General features: G+C 45.9%; 2 protein-coding genes and 1 long non-coding RNA gene across 3 annotated transcripts in view; all 3 read left to right on the top strand.

Annotated features, from left to right (window-relative positions):
• Positions 1–16747, top strand: part of PTPN23 (protein tyrosine phosphatase non-receptor type 23) — a 113634-nt gene that overhangs the window by 50973 nt on the left and 45914 nt on the right. The gene's annotated exons all lie outside the window — the stretch shown is intronic.
• Positions 30–16747, top strand: part of LOC308678096 — a 112503-nt gene continuing 95785 nt past the window's right edge. The window contains exon 1 of the long non-coding RNA XR_014028597.1: positions 30–163. This is a non-coding gene — a long non-coding RNA (uncharacterized lncRNA). The remainder of the gene's footprint in view (positions 164–16747) is intronic.
• LOC308678063 (unconventional myosin-Ig-like) overlaps positions 535–16747 on the top strand; it is a 28549-nt gene continuing 12336 nt past the window's right edge. Inside the window, exons 1-11 of the mRNA XM_081344889.1 lie at positions 535–1210; positions 2995–3160; positions 4173–4226; positions 4346–4444; positions 4736–4852; positions 5668–5874; positions 9794–9939; positions 10842–10956; positions 12008–12178; positions 14492–14562; positions 15779–15853. Of these exons, the coding sequence (XP_081201015.1) occupies positions 930–1210; positions 2995–3160; positions 4173–4226; positions 4346–4444; positions 4736–4852; positions 5668–5874; positions 9794–9939; positions 10842–10956; positions 12008–12178; positions 14492–14562; positions 15779–15853 (1502 nt within the window). The 5' untranslated portion in view covers positions 535–929. The remainder of the gene's footprint in view (positions 1211–2994; positions 3161–4172; positions 4227–4345; positions 4445–4735; positions 4853–5667; positions 5875–9793; positions 9940–10841; positions 10957–12007; positions 12179–14491; positions 14563–15778; positions 15854–16747) is intronic.

Below are 16747 nucleotides of genomic sequence, written 5' to 3'. Positions count from 1 at the left end.
AAAGAAAGAAAGGAAGGAAAGAAAGGAAAAGAAAGAAAGAAAGAAAGAAAGAAAGAAAAGAAAGAAAGAAAAGAAAGAAAGAAAGAAAGAAAGAAAGAAAGAAAGAAAGAAGAAAGAAAGAAAGATTGGACTGTGGGGTCCCTGGTGCTCTCTGAGCTGGGCGGTTTCCTTGCAGACGTCTCGTGACCCAACTAGGGAACGTCATCAATCTCAATCCCTGACGATGATTCATAATTGGGTAAAGAAAAGTTTACAAGTAACCAACAAGCTCAGAAAGCACCAATAATCCCACAGTCCTACTACTACTACTACTACTACTACTACTACTACTACTACTACTACTACTCTCCCTTCCAGCACTGATGATGTTACCTAGTTGGGTCATGAAACGTCTGCAGAAAAACCACCAAGCTCTGAGAGCACCGACGACCCCCCAGTCCTTCCTCCTTCTCCTCCTCCTCTCTCCTCCTCCTCCTCCTCCTCCTCCTCCTCCTCCTCCTCCTCCTCCTCTCCTCCTCCTCCTCTCCCTTCCAGCACTGATGATGTTACCTAGTTGGGTCATGAAATGTCTGCAGAAAAACCACCAAGCTCAGAGAGCCCAATGGACCCCATAGTTTTCCTCCTCCTCCTCCTCGCACTCATATGGTTCCCTAGCTGGGTCGCGAAATGTCTCCAAGGAAACCCCCAAGCTCAGCGGCCACCCACGTCCCCATCATCCACCCATCAACCCCAAAACCCAGCTCCCTTACACACACTCCACAATGCTGGGAAGGGGGGGAAGGAAAGAGGAGGAGAGAACAACTGTGACAGAAGGTGGGTGGAGTTGTGATGGGGACACCCGGTGAGGTGAAGGAGCGCGCTGGAGATCCGATTGTCCCGGACAAAGATCTCCCCGTGCGGCGGAGGGGAACTTGCATCCACGGGACGTCATGGTGTCGATCAAGACTCGCCGAGCGGGAGCCGAAGCAGAACACACAAATGTACAGACACGCAAACACGCAAGAGCACCCCCAACCCACTTTTCTCACCGAGACTCGGACATCCCGGTGGGTCAGCGATCGACTTTGGCGATCCAAAAAAAAAATGGTCCCCGGCTTCTCTCTCGGTCTCGTTTAGGAGAGAGTGGCGCCGGCAAAACGGAAGCCAGCAAGTACATCATGCAGTACATCGCTGCCATCACCAATCCGAGCCAGCGGGCCGAAGTGGAAAGGTAAGCCAAGTCCCGAGAGTCCTCGACTCGCGACCGTTTCGTTGAGTGACCCTCCGAAGGAACAGCGGCGCCGAACAAAGGGCGTTAGGACCCGTTTCCACCCTTATGATCAAACTTCAGACGCTGGGCAACCAACTCGCATTTATGATGGTCGAAGCGTCCCGGGGACACATGGTCAAAATTCAGACACTCGGCCACCGACTCATATTTATGACGGTCGCGGCGTCCCCGGGTCATGTGATCAAAATTCAGATGCTGGGCAACCGACTCGTATTTAAGACGGTTGTGGCGTGCCCAGGGTCACGGGATCAAAATTCGGACGCTCGGCAACCGACTTGTATTTACGACGGTCGCAGCATCCCGGGGTCACATGATCCAAATTCAGGCGCTCGGCAACCGACTCATATTTACGACGGTCGCAGTGTTAAGTGATCCCCTTTTGTGACCTTCTGACAAGCAAGGGGGAATTCAGCTTCACTTCACAACGCTGTGAGTCTCCTTTAATAGCTGCAGGGATTCACATAAGAAGGGTGGGAAGAGAGGTCGTAAAACAGGGCGAAACTCACTTAACAAACGTCTCACTTTGCAAGGAAATTTTGCACCCCGCTGGGGTCGTAAGGCAAAGACTAGCTGGATAGAATTGATAGCCATCCATCCATCTGTGTCTCGACTTTGGCAATTTTAAGACTCTGGACTTCCAATCCCAGAATCCCCCAACCAGCATGCTTTAAGAACTGTAGACTTCAACTCCCAGAATCCCCCAGCAGGCATGCTTTAAGAGGGGAGGACTTCCACTCCCAGAATCCCCCAGCCGGCCTGCTTTAAGAGGGGAGGGCTTCCACTCCCAGAATCCCCCAGCCGGCATGCTTTAAGAGAGGAGGACTTCAACTCCCAGAAACCCCCAACCGGCATGCTTTAAGAAGTGTATACTTCAACTCCCAGAATCCCCCAGCAGGCATGCTTTAAGAGGGGAGGACTTCCACTCCCAGAATCCCCCAGCCAGCATGCTTTAAGAGGGGAGGACTTCAACTCCCAGAATCCCCCAGCCGGCCTGCTTTAAGAAGTGTAGACTTCAACTCCCAGAATCCCCCAGCAGGCATGCTTTAAGAGGGGAGGACTTCAACTCCCAGAATCCCCCAGCCGGCATGCTTTAAGAGAGGAGGACTTCAACTCCCAGAAACCCCCAACCGGCATGCTTTAAGAAGTGTAGGCTTCAACTCCCAGAATCCCCCAGCAGGCATGCTTTAAGAGGGGAGGACTTCCACTCCCAGAATCCCCCAGCCAGCATGATTTAAGAAGTGTGGACTTCAACTCCCAGAATCCCCCAGCCGGAATGCTTTAAGAGGGCTGGACTTCCACTCCCAGAATCCCCCAGCAACTACGCTTTAAGAGGGGAGGACTTCCACTCCCAGAATCCCCCATCCGGCATTCTTTAAGAGGAGAGGACTTCCACTTCCAGAATCCCCCAGCCAGTCTCACAATTGCTCAGCTCACAAACCACCACACAAGGCCTGGGAACGCATGAAATAAAAGCGATATCTGATCCACCCACCCACCCACCCACCCCCTTTACATCTTCTTCCTAACAAGCCTGCGAGGTAGGCCGGGCAAAGAGAAAGGGGTTTGAAAAAGCCCAGGGGGTGGCTTCATTGAGGAGAGGGGGGGCAGGAAGAGCCCTAAACCCCCACCCCCACCCCCCGTGAAGGCAAGATGTAACTCCTGCCCGCCCACCCCCCCACCCCCAAGTCAGTCTCTTTTTTTGCGTTTCTTCCACCTTTTTGCAGGGTCAAAAACGTCCTGCTCAAATCCAACGGCGTCCTGGAGGCCTTCGGCAACGCCAAGACCAGCCGCAACGACAATTCCAGCCGCTTCGGCAAATACATGGACATCAATTTTGACTTCAAGGGGGACCCCACCGGAGGACACATCAGCAACTACTTGTTGGAAAAGGTAAGGGTGTGTGTGTGTGTGTGTGCGTGTGTGTGTTAAAATGGGAGGTTTTTTTGGGGGGGTTAAGTCCAACACAGGGGGTCATCTAAATACCCGCATTTACGGAGGAGAAACGGGGGCGTCTCACAATTAAGGACTCGCAATCGCTCGGTTTGTCGAGAAACTGAAGAACGGAGCCCAGGGGTTTTTTCAAACTGGACAGCTTCAAGAGGGGTGGACTTCAACTCCCAGAATCCCTCAGCCAGCATGCTTAAAGATGCGTGGATTCCAACTCCCAGAATCTCCCAGACAATATGCCTTAAGAGGGGAGGACTTCCACTCCCAGAATTCCCCAGCCGGAAAGCTTTAAGAGGAGTGGACTTCAACTCCCAGAATCCCCCAGCCAGGCATGCTTAAAGACGCGTGGATTCCAACTCCCAGAATCTCCCAGACAATATGCCTTAAGAGGGGTGGACTTCAACTCCCGGAATCCCCCAGCAGGCATGCTTTATGAGGAGAGGACTTCCAGAATTCCCCAGCCAGCCTGCTTTAAGATGGGTGGACTACGACTCCCAGAATCCCCCAGCAGGCATGCTTTAAGAGGAGAGGACTTCCACTCTCAGAATTCCCCAGCCGACATGCTTTAAGAGGAGAGGACTTCCACTCCCAGAATCCCCCAGACAATATACCTTAAGAAGGGTGGACTTCAACTCCCAGAATTCCCAGCCAGCCTGCTTTAAGATGGGTGGACTACGACTCCCAGAATCCCCCAGCAGGCATGCTTTAAGAGGAGAGGTCTTCCACTCCCAGAATTCCCCAGCCGACATGCTTTAAGAGGGGAGGACTTCAACTCCCAGAATCCCCCAGCCCGCATGCTTTACAAGGGGTGGACTTCAACTCCCAGATTAGACGCTCAGAAAGTGGTTCTCCTATCCAGGGGTTACTATAGCTGCTCCGTCTGGTAGGATGCCACCAAGCTATCTCTCCACCCAGGTCCTCCAGTTGACGTCCTCACGTTCTCCTTCTCTTGCAGTCGCGGGTCCTCGAGCAGCAACCTGGGGAGAGGAACTTCCATGCCTTCTATCAGGTGAGTTGACTTCCCCTCCTGGAGGACCCACGAATCAGCGTCGTCGTCCCTAAACGAATCATCGTACGTCGAAGACTATCAAATTATTATTTGATTTTGATTTTGTTTTCCTCCCCCAGTTGCTTCTCGGTGCCTCGGACGCTAAGCTGAAATCTCTCCACCTGGTTGGAGACCCAACGGCCTACAGGTTTACCAAGGAGGGCGGTAGTAATGACAGGGTAAGTAAAACACAGTTCAATCTGGGGCAAGTCGTCCTTCCGGTCGTAAGAAGAAGCAGAGAAGCCTGGATTGTCCCAAAGCGAGTGGGGGAAACCAAAGAAAATTAAGTTTATTGGAAGATCTTATGAACAGGCAGATTGTGTACAGTTATTCCACGATCGAGCCCTAAGTGTAAAGTGGTTCATAAGTAGGGTGAATATTCAAGCCCTCCCCCCCGATTAATTCTTGTTTTTATTTTACCCCTTGGGTTGTTCTCCATTGATTGGCCTTGCACCTTCTGCCCTCCCAAGTCTTTGGACAGTGAGAAAGCCAGCTATCAATCCGTCCTGGATGCCATGAAAGTGATCGGTTTTACTCCTGAAGAGATCGATTCCGTGCAAAAGATCCTGGCAGCCATTTTACACTTGGTAAATGACATTGTTTTGATATTTTACCGGCCCACCCTTCAAGGTGGGCTAGGGTCAATAAACCGACATCATGTGAATGAATAGAACATAACTTTCTGGTAATAAGGTTTGAAATTCCTTAACAGTCATCGCTTGGTGCCAAACTTGGGGTATGGCGGTTGTGTGTGTGTGTGTGTGTTCAAAAACATCCCAACGGAACTACTTCAAAAGTTCTTGGGTGCGGTCTAACGGTGTGCGGGTGAGCATTGTCGCGAACCGATGCCACACCAGAAGTTGGCATGTCCCGACGCTTGTGATGGACGGCTCGTCTTTTTTTTCGTAACGTTTCACAGTAGACTTCCGAAGTGAGGGTCGAACCAGACTCCGTAAACTTTGCTAGCTGTACTCCTTTGGCGTCTTTCACATTTGCTGGGATTTTTCTATGTCACCACTTCCCGCCAAATGTGAAGATGGTCGAACCAGACTCCATACACTTCGCTAGCCGTACTCCTTTGGCATCTTCACATTTGGCGGGAAGTGGTGACATAGAAAAATCCCAGCAAATGTGAAAGACGCCAAAGGAGTACGGCTAGCGAAGTCTGGTTCGACCCTCACTTCGGAAGTCTACTGTGAAACCTTACGAAAAAGCAGACGAGCCGTCCATCACAAGCGTCCGGGCGTGCCGACTTCCGGTGTGGCGTCGGTTCGCGGCAGCGCTCGCCCGCACACCGCAAGACGCCCCCAAGAACTTTGAAAGCCGCTCCGTTGGGATGTTTTGGATCAAGGACGACCCGTCTTTGACATCTGATGGATCCTTGTGACCACTGACTTTTCAGGGCAACGTGAATTTCACCTGCTCCGGTGACGAGGTGGCCGTTGAGGACCCACAAATGGCCTCCTACCTTGCGGAGTTGACTTCGACCGAGATGGAGAGCCTCCTCAGCACGCTCCTAAACAGGACGGTGGCTACGGGCGGTGGCGAGGTGATCCAAAAAGGCCACAGTTACGCTGAGGCCAATTACGCACGAGATGCCTGCGCCAAGGTAACGCCGAGATGCGGCTAGATACAAAACCTTCCGTGGTCTGATGGGGGTTTCGGGTGGATGTTGACCTGGCGGCGCAACTGCCTTCTTCGGATCTTAGGCAGGAATGCTGGTTTTCCTCGGAATGTAAGAGAATGGACCTGTATATAGAGATCTCAGGAATAAACAGATATTTGGTTTGGTTTTTTTAAATTTCATTTTCATTTTATTTCACTTTACACTATCTATCTATCTATCTATCTATCTTTATTTTATTTATTTTATTTTATTTATTGTATTGTATTATTTGATTTTACTGTATTGTATTATTTTATTGCATTGTATTTATTTTATTTTATTATTGTATTGTATTTTATTGTTTTATTTTATTTCATTTTCGTTGTGCTTGTTTTATTTATTTATTTAAATTTCCTTTCCTTTTCCTCGACTGATTATTTTATGTCTTTGTTTTAATTTAATGTAATTTTGTTTCATTTTTCTTTTCTTTTACTTGTTTTATTTAAATTTAATTTATTTTCATTTTCTTTATTATTTTCTTTCTTTCCTTTCATTTTCAATTTACTTTGCTGATCGTTTTATTCATTCATTTATTGAAGTTTTATTTCATTTCATTTTATTTCACTTTACACTATCTTTATTTTATTTTATTTATTTTATTTTATTATTTTATTTTACTGTATTGTATTATTTTATTGTATTGTGTTATTTTATTTCATTGTATTTATTTTATTGTACTTTATTTTATTATTGTATTTTATTGTATTGTATTATTTTATTTTATTTTATTTTATTTCATTTTCGTTGTGCTTGTTTTATTTATTTATTTAAATTTCCTTTCCTTTTCCTCGACTTATTATTTTGTCTTTAATTTAATTTAATTTTGTTTCATTTTACTTTTCTTTTGCTTGTTTTATTTAAATTTAATCTATTTTCATTTTCTTCATTATTTCCTTTATTTCTTTTCTTTCATTTTAAATTTACTTTGCTGATCGTTTTATTCATTCATTTATTGAAGTTTTATTTCATTTCATTTTATTTCACTTTACACTATCTATCTTTATTTTATTTTATTTATTTTATTTATTTTGTTGTATTATTTTATTTTATTGTATTATATTATTTTATTGTATTGTATTTATTTTATTTTATTATTGTATTGTATTTTATTGTTTTATTTTATTTCATTTTTGTTCTACTTGTTTTATTGATTTAAATTTCATTTCCTTTTCCTTGACTTATTCATTTTGCTTTTCTTTTACTTACTTGTTTTATTTAAATTTAATTTAATTTATTTTCATTTTCTTTATTTCTTTTATTTCATTTTCAATTTACTTTGCTGATTGTTTTATTCATTCATTTATTGAAGTTTTATTTCATTTCATTTTATTTCACTTTACACTCTATTTTATTTATTTTATTTTATTTATTTTATTGTATTATTTTATTTTATTGTATTATATTATTTTATTTTATTGTATTTATTTTATTTTATTATTGTCTTGTATTTTATTGTTTTATTTTATTTCATTTTTGTTGTACATGTTTTATTGATTTAAATTTCATTTCCTTTTCCTCGACTGATTATTTTCTGTCTTTGTTTTAATTTAATTTAATTTTGTTTCATTTTTCTTTTCTTTTACTTGTTTTATTTAAAATTAATTTATTTTCATTTTCGTTTTCTTCATTATTTTCATTTATTTTATTTCATTTTCAATTTACTTTGCTGATCGTTTTATTCATTCATTTATTGAAGTTTTACTTCATTTCATTTCACTTTACACTGTTTATTTTATTTTATTTATTTTATTTTATTATTTTATTGTATTGTATTGTATTATTTTACTGTATTGTGTTATTTTACTTTATTGTATTTATTTTATTGTATTTTATTTTATTATTGTATTGTATTGTATTATTTTATTTTATTTTATTTCATTTTCGTTGTGCTTGTTTTATTTATTTATTTAAATTTCATTTCTTTTTCCTTGACTTATTATTTTGTCTTTATTTTACTTTTATTTTATTGATTTCCTTTCGTTTTCCTTTTCCTCGACTTATTATTTTATCTCTTTATTTTAATTTAATGTAATTTTGTTTCATTTTTCTTTTCTTTTACTTGTTTTATTTAAAATTAATTTATTTTCATTTTCGTTTTCTTCATTATTTTCATTTATTTTATTTCATTTTCAATTTACTTTGCTGATCGTTTTATTCATTCATTTATTGAAGTTTTATTTCATTTCATTTTATTTTACTTTACTTATCCTTTCCTTTACCTTCATTTTCTTTTTATTTCCGTTTTCGTTTTAACTTATCATTTGGTTTCCTTATTCATTCGTCTGAATTTCATTTTATTTCCTTTTCCTTTACCTTGTTATTTTATTGATTTGTTTAATCTTCATTTCATGTCATGTCATTTTGCTTTTATTTTCCTTCGTTATTTCGTTTATTTTTTTATCTGGCTCTCTTTTCATCTTACTTCGTTTTGCTTTCTTCTTTCATTTCTCTTTTTAAATCTCTCTTCTTTTCATTTAATCTGACTTTATTTTATTATTTGACTTAATTTTTACCGTTATTTTATTTTATTCTTATTATTTTTTCCATATCCCTCCTTTTTAATCATGTTTATAAATGATTTCAAGGTGGCAAACATATCTAAAGTTCCTTCCCCCTCTTATTTTCCTCACAACTCCCCTGTGAGGTAGGTTGGGCTGAGAGATGAGGACTTGCCCAAAGTCACCTAATTCGCTTTCGTGTCTCAGGCGGGATTAGAACTCACTGTCTCCTGGCGATTGGCCACAAGTCACCCAGTTGGCTTTCATGCCTAAGGCGGTACTAGAACTCACCGTCTCCTGGTGATTGGCCCAAAGTCACCCAGTTGGCTTTCATACCTAAGGCGGGACTAGAACTCACCGTCTCCTGGCGATCGGCCCAAAGTCACCCAGTTGGCTTTCATACCTAAGGCAGGACTAGAACTCACCGTCTTCCGATGATTGGCCCAAAGTCACCCAGTTGGCTTTCCTGCCTAAGGTGGAACTAGAACTCTCCGTCTCCTGGCGATTGGCCCAAAGTCACCCAGTTGGCTTTCATGCCTAACGCGGAACTAGAACTCTCTGTCTCCTGGCGATTGGCCCAAAGTCACCCAGTTGGCTTTCCTGCCTAACTTGGGACTAGAACTCACCGTCTCCTGGTGATTGGCCCAAAGTCACCCAGTTGGCTTTCATACCTAAGGCGGGACTAGAACTCACCGTCTTCCGATGATTGGCCCAAAGTCACCCAGTTGGCTTTCCTGCCTAAGGTGGAACTAGAACTCTCCGTCTCCTGGCGATTGGCCCAAAGTCACACAGTTGGCTTTCATGCCTAAGGCGGGACTAGAACTCACCGTCTCCTGGCAATCGGCCCAAAGCCACCCAGCTGGCTTTCATGCTTAAGGCAAGACTAGAACTCACTGTCTCCTGGCGATTGGCCCAAAGCCACCCAGCTGGCTTTCATGCGTAAGGTGGGACTAGAACTCACCGTCTCCTGGCGATTGGCCCAAAGTCACCCAGCTGGCTTTCATGCCTAAGGCGGGACTAGAACTCACCGTCTCCTGGCGATTGGCCCAAAGCCACCCAGCTGGCTTTCATGCTTAAGGCAAGACTAGAACTCACCGTCTCCTGGTGATTGGCCCAAAGTCACCCAGCTGGCTTTCATGTCTAAGGCGGGACTAGAACTCACCGTCTCCCACTTTCTAGCCTGGTTCCTTCCCCACGGCACCAATCTAGCTCCGAAATCCCAATGCTTCTGCTTCCTCGATCTTCCCCCAATTCAGCGCATTCAGTCCGCCGGGTCTTAAAGAGGCGACATCGTGCGTCATTCCACTCGATTCCTCCCCAGCACAACGACCGGGCGGTCTTGTCCCCGTGTTTTGTCTACGCAGGCTATTTACGAGCGGCTGTTCTGTTGGATCGTCAACCGCATCAACGCCACCATCGAGGTCAAGAACTACGACCCGCGAGTCCATGGCAAAAATACGGTCATCGGGGTCTTGGACATTTATGGCTTTGAGATTTTCGACAACAACAGGTAGAAGACCGCAGGAGAATTCTCTGGATCAGGAGTCCTTGCTTAACGACCAGAATTGGGGTCGGAATTTTGGGTCGTCGGTCGCTGTTAAATGGGCCATCGCTGGCCGACCTCAATTTTAGGACTGTGTTGTGATCCTTATAGCGAGTCCCCACGGTCGTTAAGTGAATGACGTGGGTGTTAAGCGAACCGCTTGGTTGTTACGTGGATCCCTTCTCTCCAAAATGACCGTTTTTTTTCTGGAAACTGCCCCAAAACTGGCAAAAATGGTTGCAAATCCCAGTCATGTAACCGTGGGAACCTGCAACCGGTGGTGAAATGAGCCATTGCCAACTGTACGGCACGGGATTGTGTTATGCTGTGTGTCTTTACAGGACATCCTGGGCTCACGGCTGTTCCTTTAGTGACGGTGTGAGGTTATGACGGCACCGCAAAAAAATGGGCTTATGACCGTTTTTCACCCTTACAACAATTGATCACAATTCAGATACTTGGCAACCGACTCATATTTATGACGGTTGCAGTGTCCCGGGGACACGCGACTCCCCTTTTGCGACCTTTACAACAAACCACGTCAACGGGGAATGCCAGATTCATTTAACAACCATCTTACTAGGTTCACAATTGGAGCGATTCACGTAACAACTGGGGCGAGAAAGATCGCAAAACGGGGCAAAACTCAATAGCCATCCTGCTTAGCGACAGAAATTTGAGGCTTAGTGGGTGGTTGTAAGTCGAGTCCCTACGGGAATCTGTCTGATCTTCACTTTCTTTGAGTATGCCGTAATTTGGATCGTTGGTTCAGCGAACGGTCATTAAACGAGGGTTTCCTGTGGGTGGACGGGAACTTGGGGGACTTTTGTTGGAGAGTGGTCCTGATCTTCCGACGTCTGTTCTTCCAGCTTCGAGCAGTTCTGCATCAACTACTGCAATGAGAAGCTGCAGCAGCTGTTTATCGAGCTAATCCTCCAGCAGGAACAGCAGGAGTACCAGCGCGAGGGGATAGAATGGCAGCACGTGAGTCCCTTAAAACCTTCCCCAGCTGGCGCCCCGGTGGGAAAGAGAGGGGTGGGTGCCTTATGCGCACAGGCGCAAACGTGAGCATGTGCACGCAAGCAGGCCGCGAGCGTGTACGCCGTGCAAGCGGAGCTACGAGTATGCGCTTGAGGCTCTCCACGACGTCGGTGCCGGAGGGAGGCTTGTGGCGACAATGACACCAGGCTCCTGGTGATGTTACCACCGGTGTGAAGATCACACCGCTGCCCGCCCCCCCCCTGCACGAGGCTTGCACTGCTGCCCACCTGCCGAATGGCCACGCGACTTACGCCACCCGGTGGCCAAGAGGCCACGGACCGGTATTGAGCCACAGCCCGTAGGTTGGAGACCCCCGCCTTAAACGTTGATGCGGCCCGCCAAAACCCATCCAAAGTTGTTTTCGATCGGAACTTAATTTTGTCTGTATAACAGGAGAAGGAAGGAAGAACCATTGCAATCGAAACTGCAGCGTTACAGTTAGTCCTAAGACTTCAGATCGCAAATTGGGACTGGAATTTCCATTGCTAAGCGATCCGGTTGTTAAGCAAATTGTCCCATTTTGTGACTTTTTTTGCCACAGTTGATAAGGGAATCACGCAGGCCTTAAGCACGTCCAGTTTTCCCCAGTCGACTCAGCAACAGTTCTGAGTCCGAGGCATGATCCTAAGTCCCTTTTGATCGGCATTGTTACAACTTTGAGTCATCATTAAACGAACGGTTGTAAGTCAAGGACTGGCCAGCAGCCCTTTTTTCCCCCACCCCTGTCGTAACTTGGAATGGTCATTAAATGAAAGCTTGTAAGTCAAGGACTACCCGTAACTGGGTTTTCAAATCTCACACACTCTAGAGTGGTCTTTCTCAACCTGTACAACTTTTAAGAAGTGTGAACCTCAGCTCCAGAATTCCCCAGCCAGCATGTTTTGGCTGGGGAATTCTGGGAGGTGTAGTCCACATACTTTAAAGCAGCCAAGTTTGAAAAAAAAATCTGCTTTACCTTCCCTTGCCAAGCAGCACCTCTGCCTTCTTTTGACAGATTGAATATTTTGACAATCAAATCATCGTCGATCTGGTAGAAGAGCCGCACAAGGGTGTCATCGCGATACTGGACGAAGCATGCTTGACCGTGGGGAAAGTCACCGATGCCCTTTTCTTGGAGAGCATGGATGCCAGGCTTGGCAAACACCCCCATTATACCAGCAAGAAGGTAAGAGGATCATCGGAGTAATACCCCGTAACGAAGATAATCCGAGAATCCTTTTCTGCCGGTGCCAGATATGAGGAACAAAATTTGGCAATCACGGAGGGACGTTTTTCGTTTTCGTTTTTCCTGAATAATCTGGGTGACAGTGTAGCAGCGTGGGAAATTCTCAAATTTAAAGAAAGCAACAATGGGGTTCAAACGCAGGGCATACATAGGGAGAGGACAGCCAGTCCTCGACTTACGACGACAACATGGGCCAGAGTCTCTCTTAGTAAGCAAGGCGGTTTTTAAGGGAGTCACCCAACTCACATTGTGATTCAGTGAATCGCTGCTGTTGTTAAGGGAGTCACACCGTCATTAAGTGAAACCAGCTTCCTCAATTGACTTTGCTTGTCGGAAGCCAGCTGGGAAGGTTGCAAATGGCGATCATGCGACCTCGAGATGTTGCAACTATTGTACATACATGCTGGTGACTAAGTGTCCCAATTTAATCACATGTTTGCGGGGAATGCTGCAATGGTCGTATGTGCGAGGGCTAGTCATAAGTCATGTTTTTTTTCAGTGCCTTTTTAACTTTGAACAGTCCCTAAATGAATGGTCGTCAGTTGACCACACGTTATTATAAAGCTTTCAGAAAGCGGTCCTCTAGATTTATTTAGCTTTAGGTAAAGGTAAAGGTTCCCCTGCACATGCGTGCTAGTCGTTTCCGACTCTAGGGGCCGGTGCTCATCTCCGTTTCAAAGCCGTAGAGCCGGCGCTTGTCCGAGGACGTCTCTGTGGTCATGTGGCCGGCATGACTAGACACCAAAGGCGCACGGAACGCTGTTACCTTCTCACCGTAGTGGTCCCTATTTTTCTACTTGCATTTTTTACGTGCTTCCGAACTGCTAGGTTGGCAGAAGCTGGGACGAGTAACAGGCGCTCACTCTGCTATGCAGCACTCTGCTATGCAGCACTATGCCGACCTTCTGATCGACAAGCTCAGCATCCTAACCTGCTGAGCCACCGCGTCCCTTTAGCTTTAGCTTTAGACAAAAATTCACTGTTGTCCTTTCTTTTACCGCACAAATGGTGTCGCCGAATGCAGTTGTTCACATCCATGGGGAAAACAGAGAAATTAAGATTGCGTTTAAAAAATCAATAATATATAGCTCTCAATTTCTTAATATTTTTATTAGAATAGGCAGATTTGTAAAGTTCTTCAGGGTTTTGCTCTTGAATTCTTCCTTTGTAAAGCAAAGGGATAAAACGTAAAAAAATGACAGGTAACCAGTGCTGGGATTCAACCGGTTCGCACCGGTTCGCGAGAACCGGTAGCTAAATTGACCTGAATTCGGAGAACCGGCTGGCCTCTGGAAGTCCAGTCTAGGCCTCGGAGGCCTCCCAAACCTAGAACGGCCCTCCAGAACTGCATGGATACCACTTCTGGAAGCCCGTTCTAGGCCTGGGAGGCCTAGAGGAGGCCTCCCAGGCCTAGAACAGCCCACAGGAAGTGCGTGGATGCCACTTCCAAAAGTCCGTTCTAGGCCTCGGAGGCCCAGGCCTGCGTCACATAATAGAACCCGTCATTCAGGTATTCGAATACCTGAACGACGGGTTCTATTATGTGACGCAGGCCTGGGCCTCCCAGGCCTAGAACAACCCACAGGAAGTGCGTGGATACCACTTCCGAAAGTCCGTTCTAGGCCTCGGAGGCCCAGGCCTGCATCACATAATAGAACCCGTCATTCAGGTATTCGAATACCTGAACGACGGGTTCTATTATGTGACGCAGGCCTGGGCCTCCCAGGCCTAGAACAACCCACAGGAAGTGCGTGGATACCACTTCCGAAAGTCCGTTCTAGGCCTCGGAGGCCCAGGCCTGCATCACATAATAGAACCCGTCATTCAGGTATTCGAATACCTGAACGACGGGTTCTATTATGTGACGCAGGCCCGGGCCTCCCAGGCCTAGAACAGCCCACAGGAAGTGCGTGGATGCCACTTCCGGAAGTCTGTTCTAGGCCTCGGAGGCCCAGGCCTGCATCACATAATAGAACCCGTCGTTCAGGTATTCGAATCCCACGGCCGCAGGTAACCCTTGATTTATGACTACAATTGGATTTGGCATTTTGGTCCTACCTTGGGGGCGTTCATTCAGTGGCCGATCACATGACCTGACTCGATTTTACGACCACGTGGTCGGCAAGTGACTCCTGTGTACGCAAGGCCCCCTTTTTTGTTGGCTGTTGATGGCTTCCTCACTTGAGTACAAATGGACTTGAGCAAGCCACACAACTCGACCTTGAACGATTTTGTGCTTGCGTCTTCCCACAGCTCAATTCCGCAGAGAAATCCATGGAGTACGGACGGGATTTCCGGATCAAGCATTACGCAGGGGACGTTACGTGAGCGTTTTTCCTTTGTCGTTCCCCCTTACTTCCCTTTTTTTCTGGATGGAGAAGCATGCTGGGTGTTCGGGAATTCTGGGAGTTGAAGTCCACCCCTCTTATAGCATGGTGGCTGGGGAATTCTGAGAATCGATCCATCTACCCTGGCTGGGGAATTCCGGGAACCGATCCATCCATGCTGGCTGGGGGATTCTGGGAGTTGACGTCCGCCTCTCTTAAAGCATGTTGGCTGGGGGATTCCAGAAACCGATCCATCCATGCTGGCTGGGGGATTCTGGGAGTTGTAGTCCACCCCTCTTAAAGCACGGTGGCTGGGGAATTCCGGGAATCGATCCATCTACCCTGGCTGGGGAATTCCGGGAACCGATCCATCCATGCTGGCTGGGGGATTCTGGGAGTTGAAGTCCGCCTCTCTTAAAGCATGTTGGCTGGGGAATTCCGGGAATCGATCCATCCATGCTGGCTGGGGGATTCTGGGAACCGATCCATCCATGCTGGCTGGGGGATTCTGGGAGTTGAAGTCCACCCCTCTTAAAGCATGGTGACTGGGGAATTCTGGGAATTGATCCATCGATGCTGGCTGGGGAATTCCAGGAACCAATCCATCCATGCTGGCTGGAGGATTCTGGGAGTTGAAGTCAACCTCTCTTAAAGCATGTTGGTTGGGGAATTCCGGGAACCGATCCATCCGTGTTGGCTGGGGGATTCTGGGAGTTGAAGTCCGCCTCTCTTAAAGCATGTTGGCTGGGGGATTCCGGAAACCGATCCATCCATGCTGGCTGGGGGATTCTGGGAGTTGTAGTCCACCTCTCTTAAAGCACGGTGGCTGGGGAATTCCGGGAATCAATCCATCTACACTGGCTGGGGAATCCTGGGAACCGATCCATCCATTCTGGCTGGGGGATTCTGGGAGTCGAAGTCCACCCCTCTTAAAGCATGTTGGCTGGGGAATTCTGGGAACCGATCCATCCATGCTGGCTGGGGGATTCTGGGAGTCGAAGTCCACCTCTCTTAAAGCACGGTGGCTGGGGGATTCCGGGAACCGATCTATCCACGCCGGCTGAGGGATTCTGGGAGTCGAAGTCCACCCACACTAAAGGGATCCCTTTGGCAAAAACGTTCAGTTTTGCCAAAAAAGCTGTCCTTTGACTGATTTGAGCTTGCGCAAGATGGCTCTATCCCGCTCACTAGCATGTCTGAATCCGCGTTTCAGATATTCCGTGGAAGGATTCCTAGACAAGAACAAGGATTTCCTGTTCCAGGATTTCAAGCGACTGCTGTTCAACAGGTACGTCAGACTGAGGCCGTGGGAGAACTCTGGATTTCAAAAAAAACCAAAACACACCAAAAAACTGATTTTAAGTCGACAATTTGTTTGGGGTTGTTTTTTTTTAATATATATATATTTTATCGGTTTTGTTAAAAAAAAACATAAATCACTTATGCCTTACGGTAGTTTATTTCTTTAGTTTATTTCTCCCACCAAATTCTGGATATTCTTAACTGGTGAAGATTTTTCTCAAAACTTCATTACCTTTGCAAATTTAACTCGGTATACAAATCTAATTAAATAAATAAATAAATAAATAATTTTTTTTCCCGTATAAGCCACCTCAGCCATTTACATTTCTGAAGAATTTATTTATTATTTATTTATTTATTTATTTATTTATTTATTTATTTATTTATTTATTTATTTATTTATTTATTTATTTATTTATTTATTTATTTATTATTTGGATTTATATACCGCCCCCTCTCCCGAAGGACTCGGGGCGGTGTACAGGACAATTAAATGGATCAACAGATAAGTAGACAGTTTTTACCATCGGCCTCAGGGCGCCGAGGGTCCTCGACGTACGACCGCAATACAGCCCCCCCGACATTTCGGTCGCTAAGCGAGACAGCTGCTCAGCGAGGTTTGCCCCGTTTGATGACCTCCCTTTCCCTCTAACTCTGCAGTTCTTCAGTCAGTCTGGCTTCTTCCCCCCCACCCACCCACCCCCGGTTAACTCGGTTTGTCAGAAGGTCCCCAAAAAAGGGTTCCATAAGTCACACGGTCGTTAAGCGAACGTGGGTTCCCCCATGGGTTTGGCTGGTCAGGCGGTCGTAAAAGGGGAGAGCGTGACCGCCCCCCAGAGGGTCATAAAGGGGAGTCGGTCACCGAGCGTGGGGAATTTGG

Source organism: Vipera berus, assembly GCF_964194415.1.
Source record: "Vipera berus genome assembly, chromosome: Z".
NCBI lineage: Eukaryota > Metazoa > Chordata > Lepidosauria > Squamata > Viperidae > Vipera > Vipera berus.
Note: the sequence above shows the minus strand (reverse complement) of the source record. Positions and strands in the feature narration are given on the sequence as shown.